Genomic DNA, 19,396 nt, shown 5'->3' with positions numbered 1-19,396 from the left:
ACCAACCGAGCCATCTGGCCAGGGCTTAAAATACATTTTCATAATTTTGGAATCATTTTTAGATTTACAGGAAAATTGCAAATATAGTACAGGGAATTCTTGTATGTTCTTCACCCAGTTTTGCCCAATGTTAACATCTCGTATAACCATGATGTTTGTCATAACTAAGAAATTGATGTTGATAAAATATTACCTAAATTATAGACTTATTTGGGTTTTACCAGTTTTCTACTGATGTCCTTTATCTGATCCAGGATCCAGTCCAGAATACCACATTGTATTTAGTTGTTTTTTGTTTGTTTGTTTTTTTGTCTTGTAGGCATTCTTTATATCCTTTGTTAAATATTTGTAGAATAAATATCTTCTGTTTAAGAAGATTTTTGCTTTGCCAAGGTCATAAAGATGTGCTTTGTTTTCCTATAAAATCTTTAATTTTAAGCCCTGGCCGGTTGGCTCAGCGGTAGAGCGTCGGCCTGGCGTGCGGGCCACCTGGGTTCGATTCCCGGCCAGGGCACACAGGAGAAGCGCCCATTTGCTTCTCCACCCCCCCCACCCCCTCCTTCCTCTCTGTCTCTCTTCCTCTCCCGCAGCCAAGGCTCCATTGGAGCAGAGATGGCCCGGGCGCTGGGGATGGCTCCTTGGCCTCTGCCCCAGGCACTAGAGTGGCTCTGGTTGCGGCAGAGCGATGCCCCGGAGGGGCAGAGCATCGCCCCCTGGTGGGCAGAGCATCGCCCCTGGTGGGCGTGCCGGGTGGATCCCGGTCGGGCACATGCGGGAGTCTGTCTGACTGTCTCTCCCCGTTTCCAGCTTCAGGAAAATACAGGAAAAAAAAAAAAATCTTTTAATTTTTTTTTTTTTACATTTAACTCAGCAATCCACTTGGGATTGATGTTTTTATGTGGTATAAGGTGGGAGTTAATAACCGTATTTTTTGCTCCATTAGATGCAGCTGACCATAAGACACACCTAGCGTTTTAAGGAGGAAAATAAGAAAAAAAATATTCTGAACCAAATGGTATGTTAAAACATTTAATAAAGTACCATATTTTTTGCTCCACAAGATGCACGGGCATTTTCCCCTCCACTTTTGGGCAGGAAAAGTGCGTCTTACGGAGCGAAAAATATGGTACATCTTTTTCTTAAGGCATTTCTACTTGAACCTGTAAGCATATGGGATATGCTTATGGAAAATGTTTTGAAGAGGAGCATTATTTCAAATTTTGAAGAACTGGCATTTTTGCATACCAGTGACTTTTGTGTTACTCACTGGGTTCTCACTTAAGCATCATGCTTTATTCTACCAACTAATAAACAAAGGCTAAGGAAGAATAAGGTCACTACACACAGTGAAGGAAAGCCAGAGCCAGTGTTTGAACCAAGGTCTGTTTCAAATGCTATTCTTTTTTCTGCAAAGAAGAAAGTCACATTAGGCTTGACAGGTAAATGGATCAGGCAGTAAATCTGGTGGTGATCTAGGTACTATTGTGTATCATCTCATTCTATCAAAGTAAAATATATTTCTAAAATAAAATAATAAAATTAAGAAATAGTAGGAAAAAAAGAAATTGATAATCACCTTCATGACAAGGTAGGTTGAATAAATTATTTTATTCAGTGGAGTCCTAGTGGCCATTAAAAGCCAACTTTAAAAATTTTTTTTTTATACAGGGACAGAGCGTCAGAGAGAGGGGGATAGACAGGGACTGACAGGAACGGAGAGATGAGAAGCATCAATCATCAGTTTTTCGTTTTGACACCATTGTTGTTCATTGATTGCTTTCTTATACATGCCTTGACTGCGGGCCTTCAGCAGACCGAGTAACCCCTTACTCAAGCCAGCGACCTTGGGTCCAAGCTGGTGAGCTGTTTTTGCTCAGGCCAGATGAGCCCATGCTCAAGCTAGCAACCTCGGGGTCTCGAACCTGGGTCCTCCGCATCCCAGTCCGATGCTCTATCCACTGCGCCACCGCCTGGTCAGGCTAAATAATTTTTAATGTGATGGAAATTGATGATGAAATAATAAAGGGGAAAAAAAACCAAGTATAGAACTATGTATAGTGATATGCCTTTTAAAAATCCACATAGAAAAATTATAAGGGATATACTAACATTTTAATAGTGGCTATTTTGGGGTAGTAAGATTATAAGTACTTATTTTCTTCATCATATTTTTAAATTTTTGTACCTGAAAGTATTAATTCTTTTTTTCTCCCCCAGATAATTGTAGATTTATATACAGTTTTAAGAAATATGGTAACAGAAATTCTCTGTGCCTTTCACTTAATTTTCCTTGGTGGCAACATCTTGCAAAACCATAATACACTGTCACAACCAGGATAGTGACTTCAGTATAGTCAAGATACAGAATATTTCCATCACCACAAAGGTACTTCAGGTTGCACCTTTAGAGCCACACCTACTTCCTTCCCACCCCTGTCTTCTCCCTAACTCCTGGCAACCACTCATCTGTTCTCCATTTCTGTAATTTTGTCATTCCAAGGATCTTACTGACATGGAATTACACAGTATATCACCTATTGTAATTGGTTTCTTTCAGTTAGCACAATTCTCTGGAAATTGTTGTTGCATGCATCAGTGATTTGTTCCTTTTACTGCTGAGTAGTAGGTATTCCATGATATGGATATACCACAGTTTGTATAACCATTCACCCACTGAAGGGTATCTGGGTTGCTTCTAGTTTTGGCACATTACAAATAAAGCTGCTGTAAACGTTAATATACAAGCTGGGGTGCTCAGCTTTTCCCACTGCCTCCAGGTATTGAGAGAGGGTGTTTTAATCAAAGTGCATGCCTGTGTCCTGGAGGAAAGTTGGCAGCCACTCTGGCTCTTTTGAAAGAATTTTCTCTTCTTTCTTTTGTAATGTTCTCTTGATCTAGATGTCATGGAGCACTCACTGTGAATTCATAAAATACTTACCTGGGTTAAGGGCTGTGGCACACAGCCACCCACAGGAGTTACAGTCAGAAGGGGCAGGTCCTCATGGAACACAAAGAGCTAAGAGGCGAGGCAGGTACAACAGGAGGCCCAGTGATGCTGAGCAAGCTTAGGGAGGGGAGGAAGCATCGTGAAAGATGTGGTGTTTGAATGTGAACTCTTGAGGGACTTGCAGATACCCCAGCTGAATTTTGGAAGAAAGGGCATATAAAACAAAGGAAATGATGAGAGCAAAGTCGCTGAAGTGAGAAAGCATGTATTGGAGGAGGGCAATGAGGAGTAGGAGAGGTGAACTGATCCAGCCTGTGGCAAGCCTTAAATGCCACACTAAGGACCTGGCTTTTATTTGTAGTAATTGAGTGTTTTTGTAAAACCAGCAACATTGCTAGAATTGGGGAGGCTTAAGGGTCATTTGGAAGTGTCTCTGCCATCCTTCCTAAATTTGGGTTCATTCCAAGAAGTGGGAGGAAGCTAATATTCCAGTACATTCATCTTCTGGGGCGGAGAACAACTCCTACACATTTTCAGTTAATCTTCAACAACAAAAAAAAAACACCCTCCAATTGGATGGTAGTCTTCCCATTTTACAGTAAGAACACTGAAAATTAAGTATCTGACCACAGACACCAATTTCTTCTTCTAGTTGAACTTTCTTGTATACAAAGGACTATTGCCTGCCCAGAAAAACTCTTCCCAACTCCTCGAATAAAGCCCATCCTTTCTTTCTTCTTGCCTTTCAACAGGCGTTTGGAAGTTTAGGAGGGAGGCTTTAAATCTGTCAAGGCTAAGATGGCATTTATACTTCTGGACCTCAAGACACAGGGGATGACCAGATAACCTCAAGGTCACTTTTATCCTTGAGTAGCTCAGCACCATCTTCCCTTCATTGCCTGGGCGAGGCAAATCCTCCTCTTTCATGCTGTCACAGTATTGAAGGCTGGTGGGATCCTTAGAGATACTAAGTGCACCCTCTGATTTTTCAAGTTACAGCCAGAGGCTCAGAGGGCTAAGCCTCTCATCCACTTCTACACATAAGACTGGTTTGGGACAGGGTTTGGTCCGTTCTGTCTTGCTTGTCTCTCAGTGTTATATCCCTGAATCTCCAGTTCCCTACTTTCTGTCTTACCACATGTTTTTCCCCTCAGGTTTTTTATTTTCCCCACAGTGTGTTTTTTAAACCTTCCTTGAGTTATAAAAGAAAACCGTCCTTTGAAATTGGGCTGATCTCTAGATAAATACCTATTGTCCTGCCTGCTTTCATTTAGATAATTTCTATGTGGCTCATAGAAATAGGGGTTTGAATTTAGGTACCTTCCTATAGTTTTGTTCATGAAAGACTTCCTAGTCTTGTAAAGTGCATCAGTAACTTCTTGTTGACTGTCAGGTGCAGAAATTCTGGATTGGGAATGGCCAATCCAGGGATGCCCTCTTTAGGGTGGGGGAAGGGGAGTCCATGCACTTTGCTTCCTGTCACCTGAGGACCAGGGTAGCCCCTCTGGAGCTGCATGGTGTAGTGTGCTGTGTGGTCTCTGGTGCAGTGTAAAAGGCACTGTCAGAAGCCCCAGTGACATTCTACTTCCCAGGAGTGGCCTGATCTTGGACAAGCTAACGACCCCTCTCCAAACCTCAGCTGTTCTTATTTATGAAATGGTGATGATAAGGCCACTCCACTGGGCTTGCAAAAGTGCACCTGTAAGTGTAGTAGATGAAAGGTAAAGGTTATCATTGCTTTCGTTTTCATTATTAGGACAGCGTGGACATTCTCAGATTGACTCTCCAAAGTGAACTGACAGGGGCTGAACTTGAACACATAGCCCAGAAGGTATGGAGGTTTCTGGTGGGCGAGGCCTCCTCCCCTCAGCCAGTTCTCCTTCCTTGCCGCTGGCCCCTCATCCCAGTGCTGCCTGGAGCCATCTCTGCTGCTGCCTGGGAGCATTTCCTTTCCAGCACAACCAGCTGACCACAGCACGGGGCGCTGCTTTGGAGGATGGGGACACCTCTCACTAAAATTAAAACTAACCTGCTGTTTCTACTAATTTCCCTGTCTGGTGTTCTTGTTGCTGTGTGGTTTCTGGTAGAGGTTCTGAAATGAATTTTTGGAGGGGAAAGTCAGACTAACCCTTTTCTAGTCTTCGGAGGAGCGGGTTTTCTGCACTGGTCAAGGTGCACAGGTTCTGGGCTTCTTGTATGCTGTCTGAGCCCCTTTTCCCTCTCTCGCTCTCTTAGGCCGGCGGGAAATCCTATGCAATGGTGTCTGGCCACTCAGCCAGTCATTCTCTGGCCTCAGAACTGGTGGAGCCCAACGATGTACATGAGGAGATCATTAAGGTAAGCTTATTCACCTCCACCTTTCCTCCCTCCAGTCTCTCTCCCTACACCAGAGAGGAAACAGCTACTTTGCCAAAGGGAGCTTATGGTTTAACTAGGAATAATGAGACCTGTGATGTTGGTTCCTGACCATCTCCTAGAAAAATCTTAATTTAACACTAGGAAACCACAGTCTGTAGTGACTTTGGTGCAACCTGGCCCCAGGAATGGGGATGGATGGGATGACCTTTCTAGGTGTCTGCCCGTTGTCCGTGTTTAGGTGTGGAGATTATGGAGACAAGTGGGAGGTGTGGCTATGGAGCTTAGTTTTGTTTTTTGTTTTGTTTTGTTTTTTAATTTTTCCATTGATGGGGGGAGGAGGGAGGGAGGGAGGGAGGGAGGGAGGGAGGGAGGGAGGGAGGGAGGGAGGGAGGGAGGAAGGAAGGAAGGAAGGAAGGAAGGAAGGAAGGAAGGAAGGAAGGAAGGAAGGAAGGAGAGAGAGAGAAAGAATCATCAACTCAATTGTTCTACTTCGCTGTTTCATTTAGATGTGACTTATTGGTTGCTTCTCATAGGTGCCCTGACCGGGAATCGAACCCATGATCTCGGCACACCTGGATGCTGCTCTATCCACTGAGCAAGCCAGCCAGGGATATTTAACTTAGTTTTTAAAAAGTAAAACAATTTTTGTGATTTCTTTTTAAAAAACAGCTGTTTGAGCTATAATTCACCTACCATATAATCAGGTTAAAGTGTACAGTTCTGTGGTTTTTAAGAGTATGCACAGAGTTGAGCAACAAACACCACTGTTAATATCATGACATTTTTGGTCACTCCTTCCAGCTCGGAATCACCAATCTACTTTCTGTCTCCATGGTTTGTCTTTTGTAGACATTTCATGTAAATGGAATCATACATCTGGAGGATTCCTAACTAAATGGTGGTGTTTCCCTTATTTCAGGTATACTTGAAGGGGAGGTCTGGAGACAAGATGACCCATGAAAAGAATATTAACCAGCTGAAGAGTGAGGTCCAGTACATCCAGGAGGTGGGCACCCCTTCTCTCTGGAAATAACCATAATCATTTATCTAAATCTCACATTTTTGTGGCTCCCTTCTTTTGTGAGTTCTGATTTTCTCCCTTCTGCTCCTTTTATATCTACAGCATGCCACCATGCCTGTCATGTGTTAAATATCATTTCTGACCCTTCCATTAATCAACAAATACTAGTTAAATACTTTGTGCCTAGCACTATGCCCCAGCCATTCTACCTAAAACTGCCAGCTTCACTTTCCCAGCTTGTCCTAACCCTCACCCTGTCTCCATATAACACATTACACATGTTGCTTATTTGTCTTTTGTGTTCTGTGTTACCCCAGCTAGAATGTTAGCTCCCCAGGGCAGGGGTTTTGATTAGGGACTGGGCTGCAGCCCCACTTTACTAGGGATTCTCCTTCCTGAGCCAGTGCTTAAAACAGTGCCTGACTCCTAGGGGCCCAGTTGGGGCTGGGCACAAAGATGGGTGAATTGGTGTGCTCCCTCTCTATCCCAAAGCTGAAGCTTCTTGTCCTCCCGTCCCAGGCCAGGAACTGCCTGCAGAAGCTCCGGGAGGATATAAGTAACAAGCTTGACAGAGATCCAGGGGAGTCTCACCATGGCCAGGAGATACAGGTAAGAGGAAATGGTCCGTGGTTGGGTACCCACTAAGGTGAGGTTGTGCCAGGCAGTCCCATTTGCCAATCATACCATGGGTGCAGAATCAAACACCACTGTCAGGTGAGGAGAGAATATAGGTGATGTTGGCTTCTCCAAGCACTCACACCTTGTCAAAGCACTCCAGCAGAGGGGCACTGGCATTTACACATTATCAGCCCGTGTATAAGTGTTACTGGATGGGGACTGGGCCCAGAGCAGGTCTGCCTCAGACCACCTGGTATCATATGGGTTCTTTTTTTTTGTTTCTTTAATAAGTGAGAGGAGGAAAGATTGTAAGACAGACTCCTGCAAGTGCCTTGACTGGGATCCACCCAGCAACCCCCATCCAGGGCTGGTGCTTGAATCAGGCAAGCTATTCTCAGTGCTCGGGGCCAGTGTTTGGATCAGTCGAGCTACAGGCTACAGGAGGGGTAAAGGAAGAGAAAGGCGAGAGGAAGGGGGAGAGAAGCAGATGGTTGATTTTCTTATGTGCCCTGACCGAGAGTGGAACCAGGGACGGCCATATGCCGGGCCAATGCTCTATCCACTGAGCCAGCTGGCCAGGGCTAAGTGTGGGTTCTTGACTTCATGCAGGAAAGATTTCACGAAACACAAGTCCAGGGTATTCTTTTTTATTTTTTTTATTTTTTATTTTTTTGTATTTTTCTGAAGTTGGAAATGGGGAGGCAGTCAGACAGACTCCCTCATGCGCCCGACCGGGATCCACCAGGCACGCCCACCAGGGGGCAATGCTCTGCCGCAGTCAGAGCCATTCTAGCACCTGAGGCAGAGGCCACAGAGCCATCCTCAGCACCCGGGCAAACTTTGCTCCAGTGGAGCCTTGGCTGCGGGAGGGGAAGAGAGAGACAGAGAGGAAGGAGAAGGGGAGGGGTAAAGAAGCAGATGGGTGCTTCTCCTGTGTGCCCTGGTTAGGAATCGAAACCAGGACTCCTGCACACCAGGCCAACGCTCTACCACTGAGCCAACCAGCCAAGGCTAAGTCCAGGGTATTCTGAGAGTATGTTTATTACAGCTGGGGACAGAGTGTTTATTACAGCTGGGGACAGTGCAGTGAAGGAAGGGCTTAGGATAGAAGTAACAGGAGAGAACTGCTTTGGCTCTCTGGAAAGTCAGAGAAAAAGGAGGCCTTGAAGACAGGTTCAAGGGGTTAGCCCAGGACAAGCTACCATTGCCCATTGCTCCCCTGGTTGCAAGTCTTGTGGAGACCCTTAGAATAAGAGAGAAAGCTATGGGTATGTTCTGGAGCAAGTATGTTTCCAGAGTCTTTGTCTTACGGCTTTTTATCTTTAATGGGAAATCTAGAAGAGATCTCAGGGTAGGGTCTTAACAGAATATTCATTAGTTTTCCAAGTACTGTATATCCTTCAATACACTGACTAATCAAAATATGCCTATAGAGGGGTCAGGGTTATTTTCTGGTTAGTTTCACTTTTTTTGAGAGAGAGAGAGAAAGAATGAGATGGGGAAAAAAAAGAATGAGAAGCATCAACTCATTCTTGCAGCACTTTAGTTGTTCATTGATTGCTTCTCATATATGCCTTGACCGGGGGGCTCAAGCCGGAGCCAGTGACCCCTTGCTCAAGCCAGTGACCATGGTCTCAAGCTGGCAAGCCTGCACTCAAGCTGGTGACCTCAGGGCTTCAATCCTGGGACCTCAGTGTCCCAAGTCGATGTCAATCCACTGTGCCACCACCGGTCAGGCTGGTTAGTTTCACTTTTAATGAATGTATCAAAGAGAAACCAAGACTGAGTCTGGTCTGCTCCGGGAAGGTCAGAAATGTGTAAACCATTTGTTCCTAAGTGTCCTTGGTTAGGGAAGATAAAACTTTGTGATTTATTACCTGACTAAATTGCTCAAATTATTTGGCTTTATGTAATTATTTTGTCTCAGTTTCCCTATTTCACTTGTCAAGAAATTTCCTTAGCTTCTTATTCTCCTGCCTCATAAGTATACCTGTTCCTAAAACAGTCAAAAAATTTGATTTGTATAAATATAATTATTGTTGTTATTGGCAAAACCTCTTATCTATAAGGATTCTGTGTTGCATCTTCTTGTAACACAAAGTCTTACAAAGAAGGCAGTCACCTATAAGTCCAAACTGATGATTTGCATGACTCATTCCTTGTCTGTCATTTATCTGTGTATATCGTTACCTCCACCCTGGGAGGAGAAGCTCCTTGAGGTTAGGGTTCACCTATCTCTGCACCCCCACACCCAGCACAGGCTAGGATGCAGAAGGTCATCAGTAAATGTTTGTTCAACTGAACTGATTGGAGAAGCTTTCTCGAGAAAGGGAGTCCTGGGATCCTGCTTTTCAGCATTCTAAAATTTGAGGATAGAAATGTCCTCAGGAGAGCAGAACCGTCCGTTCCGTGATGTCACCCTCATGCTCAGATTCTGCATTGTCTCTCCTTCACTTGCATTTGATTTGGGTGGGGTGACCTTTCTCTAGCAGCTCTTGCCCTTGTTCTCCTGAAAGGAATCATGACCTAGAAGCTAGTACAGCCCAAGTTCCTCTTTAGCTTGGGTGTGTTCTGGCTGTGTGGCCAATTGACCCTAATGCACTTTGCTTCGGTTGAGGGTAGGACTTTCACTGCCTGACTTCCTGTCTGGTTGGTGGGAGATGCTTCATCAGCTGAATGAACCTATGTGTTCAGGAACTGGCTCAAAAGTCTAGGCGCCTTGTCTGCACAGCCAGCAGTCATATGATGAATAATCAGGTTTTGTGTTGGAAAGAATTACAGCAACTGCTGCTTCCCCTTTTGATTTATGCGTTGTCAGACCTTGTCAGGATCCCTACAGGGTAAGGGAGATTCTCTGTGGCAGGCAGCCACTTATTTTCCATGGGCTGCAAAGAGTGGCCCTGCCTCCGTATTCTTCAGTCTGTTAAAAGTTTTTGGCCCAAGGGTTCCTCCATCCTCCCTCGCAAGGTGCCACGCATTTCTCCACTCCTCTCCTTTCCTCTCCTGGACAACACTTGAAGTCTTTTTACCTTTCTTTCTCTTTCCCTTTCCTTTCTCTTTTCCTCCTTCCTCTTCTTCTTCCTTCTCCTCAATCTCCTTCTTTCTCCCTCTTGCTAAGATTTGAGCTCTTAGGAGAATAATGTTTTGAGGTTGTTCCTTGGGACTGTTTTAACTACCAATTTTATTTTATTTTTTTCTTTGAACAGGTGGTACTCGAGAAGCCAAATGGTTTTAGGGAAAGTCCCACCACTGGGTACAGCAGCGGTCCTGAGGTAGGTGACAGCGAAAACGATGGCAGCTACTTCTTAGCCAGGGCAGGCTAGCCTCCTTCCTGTCCCCTTTATTTACTGCTTTTTCTCTTTCACTGCATATAAGAGTAGAACTTACTTGCTGTAAAAATTCAAGCAATGGAGGCCCTGGCTAGTTGGCTCAGTGGTAGAGCACCAGCCTGGTGTGTGGATATCCCGGGTTCAATTGCCAGTCAGGGCACACAGGAGAGGCGCCCATCTGCTTCTCCACTCCTGCCCCCTCTCACTTCTCTCTCTCTCTCTTTCTCTCTTTCTTTTTCTCTTCCCCTCCTGCAGCCATGGCTCAATTAAAGCGAGTTGGCCTTGGGCACTGAAGATGGCTTCATGGCCTCTGCCTCAGGTGCTAAAAAATGGCTCCAGTTGCAATGGAGCAAGAGCCCCAGATGGGCAGAACATCACCCTCTAGGGGCCTTGTCGGGTGGATTCTGGTGGGGCACAAGTGGGAGTCTGTCTCTGCCTTCCCTCTTCTCACTAAATTAAAAAAAATAATAAAAAAGAAAATTCAAACAGTGGAGAAACATATAAACCAAAATTTCTCCTTTCCCAATCTCACTCCTTGGAAGTATTCACTGTTAATAGATTGAAATGGGTGGATCCTTCTAGAACAGTGCTTCTCAGCCTTCACTGCTCATTGGAATTACCTTAGGGGCATTAAAGGACATGGTGCCTGCATGCCGTTCCTAGACATTGTAATTTAATTGGCCTGAGATGTGGCTTGGACATCAGGACTTTTGAAAGCTCTTCACATTATTGTAATGTTTAGCTGAAGGTGAGTACCAGTGTTCTAGAGTATTTATAAAACATAGACAATTGTATTTAAATATTGTATGTATCATATTTAAATATCATATACCATATATACAGGTATAATTGTGTGTATATGATATATACATACTTTTCACAAATACAGGGTCATGATAAATATTTATAGTTATTCCTTGCTGGCTTTTTAGTTTTTCTAAACTGAAGAGTTTAGTGTAGGCTCTTGCCATGCTTGTACATGTAGATCTACCTCACACTTTTGAATAACAACAAAGTATTTCCTTCCATGACTGTACTCACTAAAATATATTCAGTACTTGATTTAAATATGCTAAGTAAATGTGTTTTCAGTTTTCATAATGGACTTGTGCTATATTTCTGTGTTTTCCTTTTTATTCAACACCATGGTTTTTTTTGTTGTTTTTTTTAACACCATGTTTTTAGATCTATCTACATCACCTTGTTAAAATCTACTTAGTTAAACTGTTTCCATACCTACATGTAAAGTTTTCTAACTCCCGTTTTTATCTTCGTGAAAATGTTCTGTATCATTAAATAGTCTTCTGAGAACACCATTTGAACTAAAAACTAATAATTCTGCTCCAGGAGCCATTTAAATTGTTCTCACCTGCCTAGCAGCTTGGGTCCAGACATGGGACTCTCCAGATAACTTACTAAAAGCTGGATTTGAGACATTGGGATTCTAGCACTCACCTCAGAGGTGCAACTTGGTTTTTCCCCTGAATCACCCAAGTTGGTAAATATGCTATTGGCAACAAGGTATAATGATACCTTCTATTATCTCTTCAGCCTTTTTATTCTCACAAGCTCTAAGCCTACCACATATTATCTTGTTTTTGAGGCAGCCTGTAAGGCAGGGTGTGGTTAAGAAGTCTTCTGACTGATTCACAGGTAGAGTAAAGGAAGGCCCACAGGACTAAGTAATAAAGCAGCCACTGGGACCCTGTTACCCTCCGCACTGATGTGCTTTGGTTTGAAGGTGTTGCTGCTTCCCACTGTGCAAGACAAGGAAGAGGTTTTCCTGTCAGACTCACAGGGAGCTAATAACTAAGGTGTCTGGTACTTGTGCCACAGAGATGTGGACGAGACCCTGCATGCCAGCTCAGACCTAACCACCAATCCATGATTGGGTGTGTCTGCAGCAGAGACTCGCAGTAAAATCTTTGGGACACAAACCCTTTCCTGCATGGATTCACATTCCTGGGCTTATTGGGTGCTTTTGCTCATCAGTCAGTAACCCTTTATGTTCTGATCTCTGTGCTAGGTGCAGAGAACAATGAAGATGTGCCTTTGGGACTTGCCCCTTGTGATGGGTGTGGCACAGTCCGTGCCTTGGGCATCTGTAGTCCAGAGGGAACAAGGTCACTACTCTCCGAGAGCTTGTCTGATAGAAATGGGACACACACATGAGGATGGCATAAACAAACCTGTCAGTCAGTTGACACATGTATAAAAATAAACAGATAGGAGGCTGGTTGAGTTCTTTAGGGTATGAAGAGAGAGTGACTCAGAACTCCTGGGTCCCTTAGAGTAACTCATCCCTTGTGTGATGTGAATTCTTTTGTGAGGGTAGTCTGGACCAGAGGGTCCAAACAAGTGTGTGTTGGGAGGAAACTTTCTCTTGCTAAGTCAGTATAGTGGCTTTATCCCGCCGTGGCTATAGGTGGACGCCTATATAAATGAAGATGTCGAGGGCTTAAGGAAGACCGTGCGGGATTTGCTTGCCAAGCTGCAGGAGGCTGAGCGGCAGCACCAGTCAGATCGTGTGGCTTTTGAGGTAAGATTTGGGATTTGGGGAGAAGGTGCCCCAAGGGTTGGGCTGTTGGGTACAGGTGCCAGCAACTTTCTCAGTGTGGACTTTCATGTCTTTCTGGCTGGGTGCCATTAACTGAAAAGGCTAGGCTTTGAGGCCTGGGGCACTTCTGTCTGCTTTTCCCTTTCCTGGATGTTGACAGTTTTTGTTGCCCAAGGCTAGCCCATAGTTGGAAGTTCAGCTCTCAATTCTCTGCTGAAGTTGAGCGGTGGTGCCGGTCTGGGATAGTAGGTAATTCAGAAGTTGTTTCACGAGGTACCACACTGAGAGTTACTGGGCTCCTGACACCATGGTAGGCAAGGGCAGTTGCTGTCAGTTCACCATTGCATCCCTAGGACCTGGCACAATACCTTGCCTAAGATGAGCACCTCGTTGAATAAATCTTTATGGTCATAGAAAGAACTGTGCCCATGGAGTCAGCGGACTTTAGATATAGTCTTAGCTTTACTATGCAGAGCTTTGTGATCTTGAACAAATACCTCAGTTATTGTTTTAAAAGTAATACTAGGTTATTATAGGAGATTTTAAAAATACAAGTCTATAATTAGACAGTGAAAGCCCTGCACTATTAAAAGTATGTGAAGTCTCCCATACTTTGCAAAAAGTTCGACTATAACCTGGGGAGCATTTGGCAAATACTGGGCAGTTTTTCTAAGTACTCTGTGTGAGATTAATCATCTGTTATCTACTGTTGTTCATCTACATGTAAGGCATTTGTGTCATAAATATGTAATGATAGGATTACACCTTGCCCAGGCATGCTGGGAGCCAGTGGAAGGAGGAAGGCCACCCAGACTCCACTCTTTCATGAGACTAAGAGTTTTGAGTGTGAGGAAGGAGGGCACTGAGTATGACTGACTGCTGCTAGAGTAGCTGCAATGTTACTGGAGCAAGGAATTAACCTCCCTAAGCGGGTTTCAACTTTTGTAAAAAAGTAGTCATGATTGCCTGACCTGCGGTGGCGCAGTGGGTAAAAGAATTGACCTGGAACACTGAGGTCACCAGTTCGAAACCCTGGGCTTCCCTGGTCAAGGCATATATGGGAGTTGATGCTTTCTGCACCTCCCTCCCTCCTCTCTCTGTCTGTCTGTCTCTCTGTCTTCTCTCTCTAAAATGAATAAATAAAATCTTTAAAAAAATAAATAATTTTTTTTTTCTTTTTTCATTTTTCTGAAGCTTGGAAACAGGGAGAGACAGTCAGACAGACTCCCACATGCACCCGACCGGGATCCACCCGGCACGCCCACCAGGGGCGACGCTCTGCCTACCAGGGGGCGATGCTCTGCCCCTCCTGGGTGTCGCCATGTTGCGACCAGAGCCACTCTAGCGCCTGAGGCAGAGGCCACAGAGCCATCCCCAGCGCCCAGGCCATCTTTGCTCCAATGGAGCCTTGGCTGCGGGAGGGGAAGAGAGAGACAGAGAGGAAAGCGCGGCGGAGGGGTGGAGAAGCAAATGGGCGCTTCTCCTGTGTGCCCTGGCCGGGAATCGAACCCGGGTCCTCCGCACGCTAGGCCGATGCTCTACCGCTGAGCCAACTGGCCAGGGCTAAAAAAATAAATAATTTTTAAAAAGTGGTCATGAACTATGTTTAGTGTGTGGATTGAGTTTGATAATATTTATAAATATATTTATTACTCTAATGGGTTTTAGAAATGTAAGTAAGCTATCCTATATTTTTCTTAGTGATCAGTTTAACAAGCAGGTTTTCCTCTGCTAAATAGTTGGTTGTAGGGCAATGCTGAGACTAGTTTGGTCTCAGAACAAAGGAGCGAGCTGTGCAGTAAAGGAGTTTGCCACATGTATTCAGATTCCACAGTTTGGTTGGTAATATATCAGTTTGGTGATCAACTGTTCTCTATTTTCTTGGAGCAGAACAGGAGGAGGGGAGGTTGAGGCTGTAGTACTGACTAGACTACAGTATGGAGAGAAATTTCTGCATTGAGAGAAATTGTGAAGAACTTGTTAGTTTTGGCCACCCATAGAGAGTCCTGTTAGCCCTGGGTTTCAAAGCTTGTGCAAAAGTGTCCTGAGTAAAAAAAGCCCAAGGCTAGAAGGCCCCTGATGGCTGTAGCCACATGCCCACTATTTCTTAGGAGGGGTGCCCTTTAACCCCATGGTACATAGCACCCACCTGCAAATAAGAGGTACTCCTTGGGTTGGTCCCCATGTTGGGATAGGTTGACACACTCTCTTACGATGAAGAGATTCCTTTAGGGCACGGCTGGCTGGAGTTACAGGGACAGATGTAGCGAGAGAGTGTGGTTTTGGTTTCCCTTTGTGATCCTACAGTGAGATGGGAGGATCAGTCCCTGGCCTATGATGCTATTCTCCAAGCATACATCCCTTTGTGATCCTACAGTGAGATGGGAGGATCAGTCCCTGGCCTATGATGCTATTCTCCAAGCATACATCAGCCTGGGTACAGTATTTATGTACAGAAATGAGAGGCTCTGTTTTAGTTCCTGCCACAAGGCTGGCCTATTCCGGGCTCCTGTGGAAGATTTTTAGTCTCTCCTAATGAATTGGACTCTGTGGTCTACTTTTCTGAACCTGGGGGTAGGAAGGGCAAGGTTGTCAATTACTGTGAAAACAGCCTGCTATTATGCCTAGTTTCTCGTTCTACTGGCTGCTGGCTGTCAGAAAAGATTTGCAGTCAGTTTGCACAGGACAGGGCTGGTGTGCCGCATGGACACGTCCCATCACACATCATCCCGTGCTTTGTCTTCTCCTCCCTGATTCTGGCTTTGGGAGGAGCTGGATAAACTGGCTGTTGGTGTCCTGTTTTCTCAGGGCTGGCTAGGTGTTCCAGAGGTCAGCTGGGTTCCCTTAGTAACTGATTGGGTAGTGAGTCTGGAGTAACTGGGAAGCATTGAAATGGATGGTGAAGTAACTGAGTTCTCGCTGTGCAATCTTGAATAGGTCATTTGACTTTTAGATGGGAAAGGAAAGGGTTGGGCTAGTTGAGTATCAATTCCATTTATGAATTTATCAAACTGTGACTATGTGATGGGTACTGTGCTGAGTTCTGAAAATGCAGTGGTGCTCAAGATCTCTGTCATCCTGAATCTGATGGTCTACTGGGGATGCACTTGAGTGACTGTGCAAAATCTGCTCAGTGCTCTAAGAGAGAAGGACTGTGTGTCCTCTGTGGGTGTCTGTCTCACCCAGGCTTGGAGGCTCCCTGGAAGCAGGGATCTCTACACTGAGATCTGAAAGATAATTAGGAGTTGGCAAAATGCATGTAGGAAGAAAGGAAGCAAGTTCCTACTTTACTTTTCTTTCTAAAATTCTGCTTCTACCCCTGGCTGAATAGTTCAGTTGGTTGGAGCATTGTCCCAATATGCAAAGTTGCCAGTTCTATCCCTGGTCAGGGCACATATAGAAACATATTAATATTTCTGTCTCTCCCCACCACCCCTCCCTCTTGCTCTAAAGTCAATAAATAAATTAAAAAATAAAACTCAGCTTCTATCCTTTCCAAATTAGTTTATCATCTTAAATAATAAAAAAACAAAAACACAAATTCTTCCTGGTGCTTAGTAGCCTTTGGCCTTAGTATAAAGCGAAGATGAGGTAGATTTGGGGATCAGAAGAAAGGACGTAGGGATATCCTCCCCGGGTTCTCTGCGTTTGCATTAGTAGGAAAGTCACAGTGTTGGGTGATTTTGGATGGCATTGGGATGTTGAAGAAGTCAGTCATTGGAAAGTGGTGCTTACTTTCCAGGTGTCACTTTTGACCAACTATATGCTAGTGAACCCTCAAAATGGATTTAATCTGCTAGTTTCCCAAGTGTTCCTAGAACAGCGAATGGGAGCTGGCTGTGTGCTCATCAGAGTTGCCCTCCGCTCCCATCATTACACCCAGGTTCCTAGGTTCTTTTCTAAGGCTTTTATCCACATGTGGCCTTTTCCCCCCTTTTTTTATATATCCCCATCCTGTGTCTTAGGTCACACTCACCCGGTACCAGAGAGAAGCTGAGCAGAGTCACGTGGCCCTTCAGAGAGCGGAGGACAGAGCGGAGCAGAAAGAGGCGGAAGTCGGAGAGCTGCAGCGGCGCTTGCTTGGGATGGAGACGGTAACTATGGGCGCCCCACTTCTCAGGGCTCAGACTCCTGGGCTGGGACGTGCTTGGGATTGACTGAGTTGTACCTTTTCTGAGCAGTTCAAGAAAAACACACTTCACAGCTTCCTTTGGGCAAATACCTTCAAGTATCTTTTAGCCCAGGGGTCCCCAAACTACCGCCCGGGGGCCACATGCGGCCCCCTGAGGCCATCTATCCGCCCCCGCCACACTTCCGGAAGGGGCGCCTCTTTCATGGGTGGTCAGTGAGAGGAGCCTAGTTCTATTGAAATACTGGTCAGTTTGTTGATTTAAATTTACTTGGTCTTTTTTTTTTTTTTTCCCTTCCCTGAAGCTGGAAACGGGGGGAGACAGTCAGACAGACTCCCGCATGCCCCTGACCGGGATCCACCCGGCACGCCCACCAGGGAGCGATGCTCTGCCCGCTCTGCCACCACCAGAGCCACTCTAGCGCCTGGGGCAGAGGCCAAGGAGCCATCCCCAGCGCCCGGGCCATCTTTGCTCCAATGGAGCCTTGGCTGCGGGAGGGGACGAGAGAGACAGAGAGGAAGGAGGGGGGGATGGAGAAGCAAATGGGTGCTTCTCCTATGTGCCCTGGCCGGGAATTGAACCCGGGTCCCCCACACGCCAGGCTGACGCTCTACCGCTGAGCCAACCGGCCAGGGCCACTTGGTCTTTATTTTAAATATTGTATTTGTTCCCGGTTTTTTTTTTTTTTTTTACTTTAAGATATGTGCAGTGTGCATAGGGATTTATTCATAGTTTTTTTTTTTATAGTCCGGCCCTCCAACGGTCTGAGGGACAGTGAACTGGCCCCCTGTGTAAAAAGTTTGGGGACCCCTGTTTTAGCCTTTAAGGAAGGAAAGACCTTTCTCTTCTCTAACTTCAGCCCTTGCTACCTAGAGTTGAGCCCATTTCCATTTTAGCTTGATTCCTGTACAGCTGCCCTCCATGGGCTTTTGAAGAACATTCTTAAGGAGCCATTCAGCCTGGTTTCTGAAGAATTGGCAGCTGTAGCTAGCAGGTGGGCCTGGCTTGTGCAGGGCCAGGCTCTCTCTCCCGGCGGCTGGGTGAGGCTGGGAAGTTTCTGTGTTCTAAGGGTGGGAAGGGTTCTCCCTGACAGCGGAGGGCGCCCCATCAAACCAGCTTGGCCTGCTGTTCTTTGGCAGCTGTCCCAGGCCCAGTAGAGGCTAAGGCCCAGCCTGAGTGGCCATCTCAGCCCAAATGCAGAACCTGTTTCCATCTCCTCCTCCTAGATGTTCTTTCCTTTGGCCCCTACAGGAGCATCAGGCCTTACTGGAGAAGGTCAGGGAAGGGGAGATGGCCCTGGAGGAACTTCGAAGCAAGAATGCTTACTGCCAAGCAGAACAAGAAAAGTAAGGGCCCTGTTCACCATGATGCTGGCTGGGGTACAGGGAGGGTAGGGCGTGGCAGGCAGCCTGCAGCTCCCAGGGTGGCCAGAGCTGGGAAGAGACCGGTGCTGACGTCAGACCTTCCAGCTCTGACTCACAGTGTGCCTGCTCGGCGTGGGGCCCCGCCCAGGAAGATAATGTTTGGGAAGCTGCCATCTCTGGGCAGTTCATTTTCCATAGAATAATAACCTCAAGAAAAAGGTTTTATTTTGAGGGCCAAGGTCAAGAGCTGGAAAAGCATCTGCTGTTACAACACATCATCCCACAGGTTGTTTCCTGGGTGTGGATGGGGAATTATTACACCATAGTTTTCCTCCCCCCAAAACAACTGACTGTAATCAATTTGAGGGTAAAATCGAGTAACTTCTTCACAAGTTGTGCTGATGAAAAATACAATGAACAGTTTCGTGAAGAGATACTGAACTTACTTTCACTTGAAGCGACTCAGAAACTGAGAACCTCCTGTCAGCGCATAGGGGGTTCTGAGATCCTTTGCACTTTAAGGTTAGAGGGTTTTGCATAGCACCTCTGATCAGAGGGGATTGGAGGCCTCGGACCAGTGAAACCGGCAGAGCAAATATTGGGTCATTCTGGACATTAAAGAATTTGGAAATTCTCTATGTTGTTAGCTATTGATAAATAAAATCTCAAGTGGTAAATCACATTTAACAATAGCATATTGGGTCTGATCTTTATGGTATGAGTTGGACTTTTTTTTTTTTAATTTTAGCAAGAATGGAAGGAAGAAAGAGAGAGAGAAAGGAACATCGATCTGTTCCTGTGTGTGCCCTGATCAGGGGTCGAATCCGCAACCTCTGTGATTCTGGACAATGCTCTAACCAACTGAGCTATCTGGCCAGAGCATGAGTTGAGCCTTTTTTAGTTCAAAAGACATGGCCTGAAGGCCTTCTAAGGCATTCCAAGATTAACAGACATGATCCTTGCCTTTCTGGACCCCTCAGTCTGCTGAGGACATTTTCTCTCCTTTGGGATAACCATGACTTAGGCCTGTCTGGTATGGAAAATGCAGACATACAGTCTGCTTTTTGACTCA

The 19,396-nt window shown here is 45.5% G+C and overlaps 1 protein-coding gene across 3 annotated transcripts in view; it reads left to right on the top strand.

Annotated features, from left to right (window-relative positions):
* TUFT1 (tuftelin 1) overlaps positions 1-19,396 on the top strand; it is a 42,428-nt gene that overhangs the window by 17,730 nt on the left and 5,302 nt on the right. For 2 of the 3 annotated variants that reach the window (XM_066262126.1, XM_066262129.1), the window contains exons 2-9: positions 4,704-4,778; positions 5,183-5,284; positions 6,225-6,311; positions 6,846-6,935; positions 10,151-10,216; positions 12,699-12,812; positions 16,796-16,924; positions 18,212-18,306. In XM_066262126.1, coding sequence (XP_066118223.1) covers positions 4,704-4,778; positions 5,183-5,284; positions 6,225-6,311; positions 6,846-6,935; positions 10,151-10,216; positions 12,699-12,812; positions 16,796-16,924; positions 18,212-18,306 — 758 coding nt within the window. The remainder of the gene's footprint in view (positions 1-4,703; positions 4,779-5,182; positions 5,285-6,224; positions 6,312-6,845; positions 6,936-10,150; positions 10,217-12,698; positions 12,813-16,795; positions 16,925-18,211; positions 18,307-19,396) is intronic. The other variant, XM_066262127.1, reaches the window with a different exon arrangement.

The sequence above is a fragment of the Saccopteryx bilineata genome, chromosome 2 (genome assembly GCF_036850765.1).
Source record: "Saccopteryx bilineata isolate mSacBil1 chromosome 2, mSacBil1_pri_phased_curated, whole genome shotgun sequence".
NCBI lineage: Eukaryota > Metazoa > Chordata > Mammalia > Chiroptera > Emballonuridae > Saccopteryx > Saccopteryx bilineata.
The sequence above is the reverse complement of the archived record's forward strand: the minus strand, read 5'-3'. Positions and strand labels throughout refer to the sequence as shown.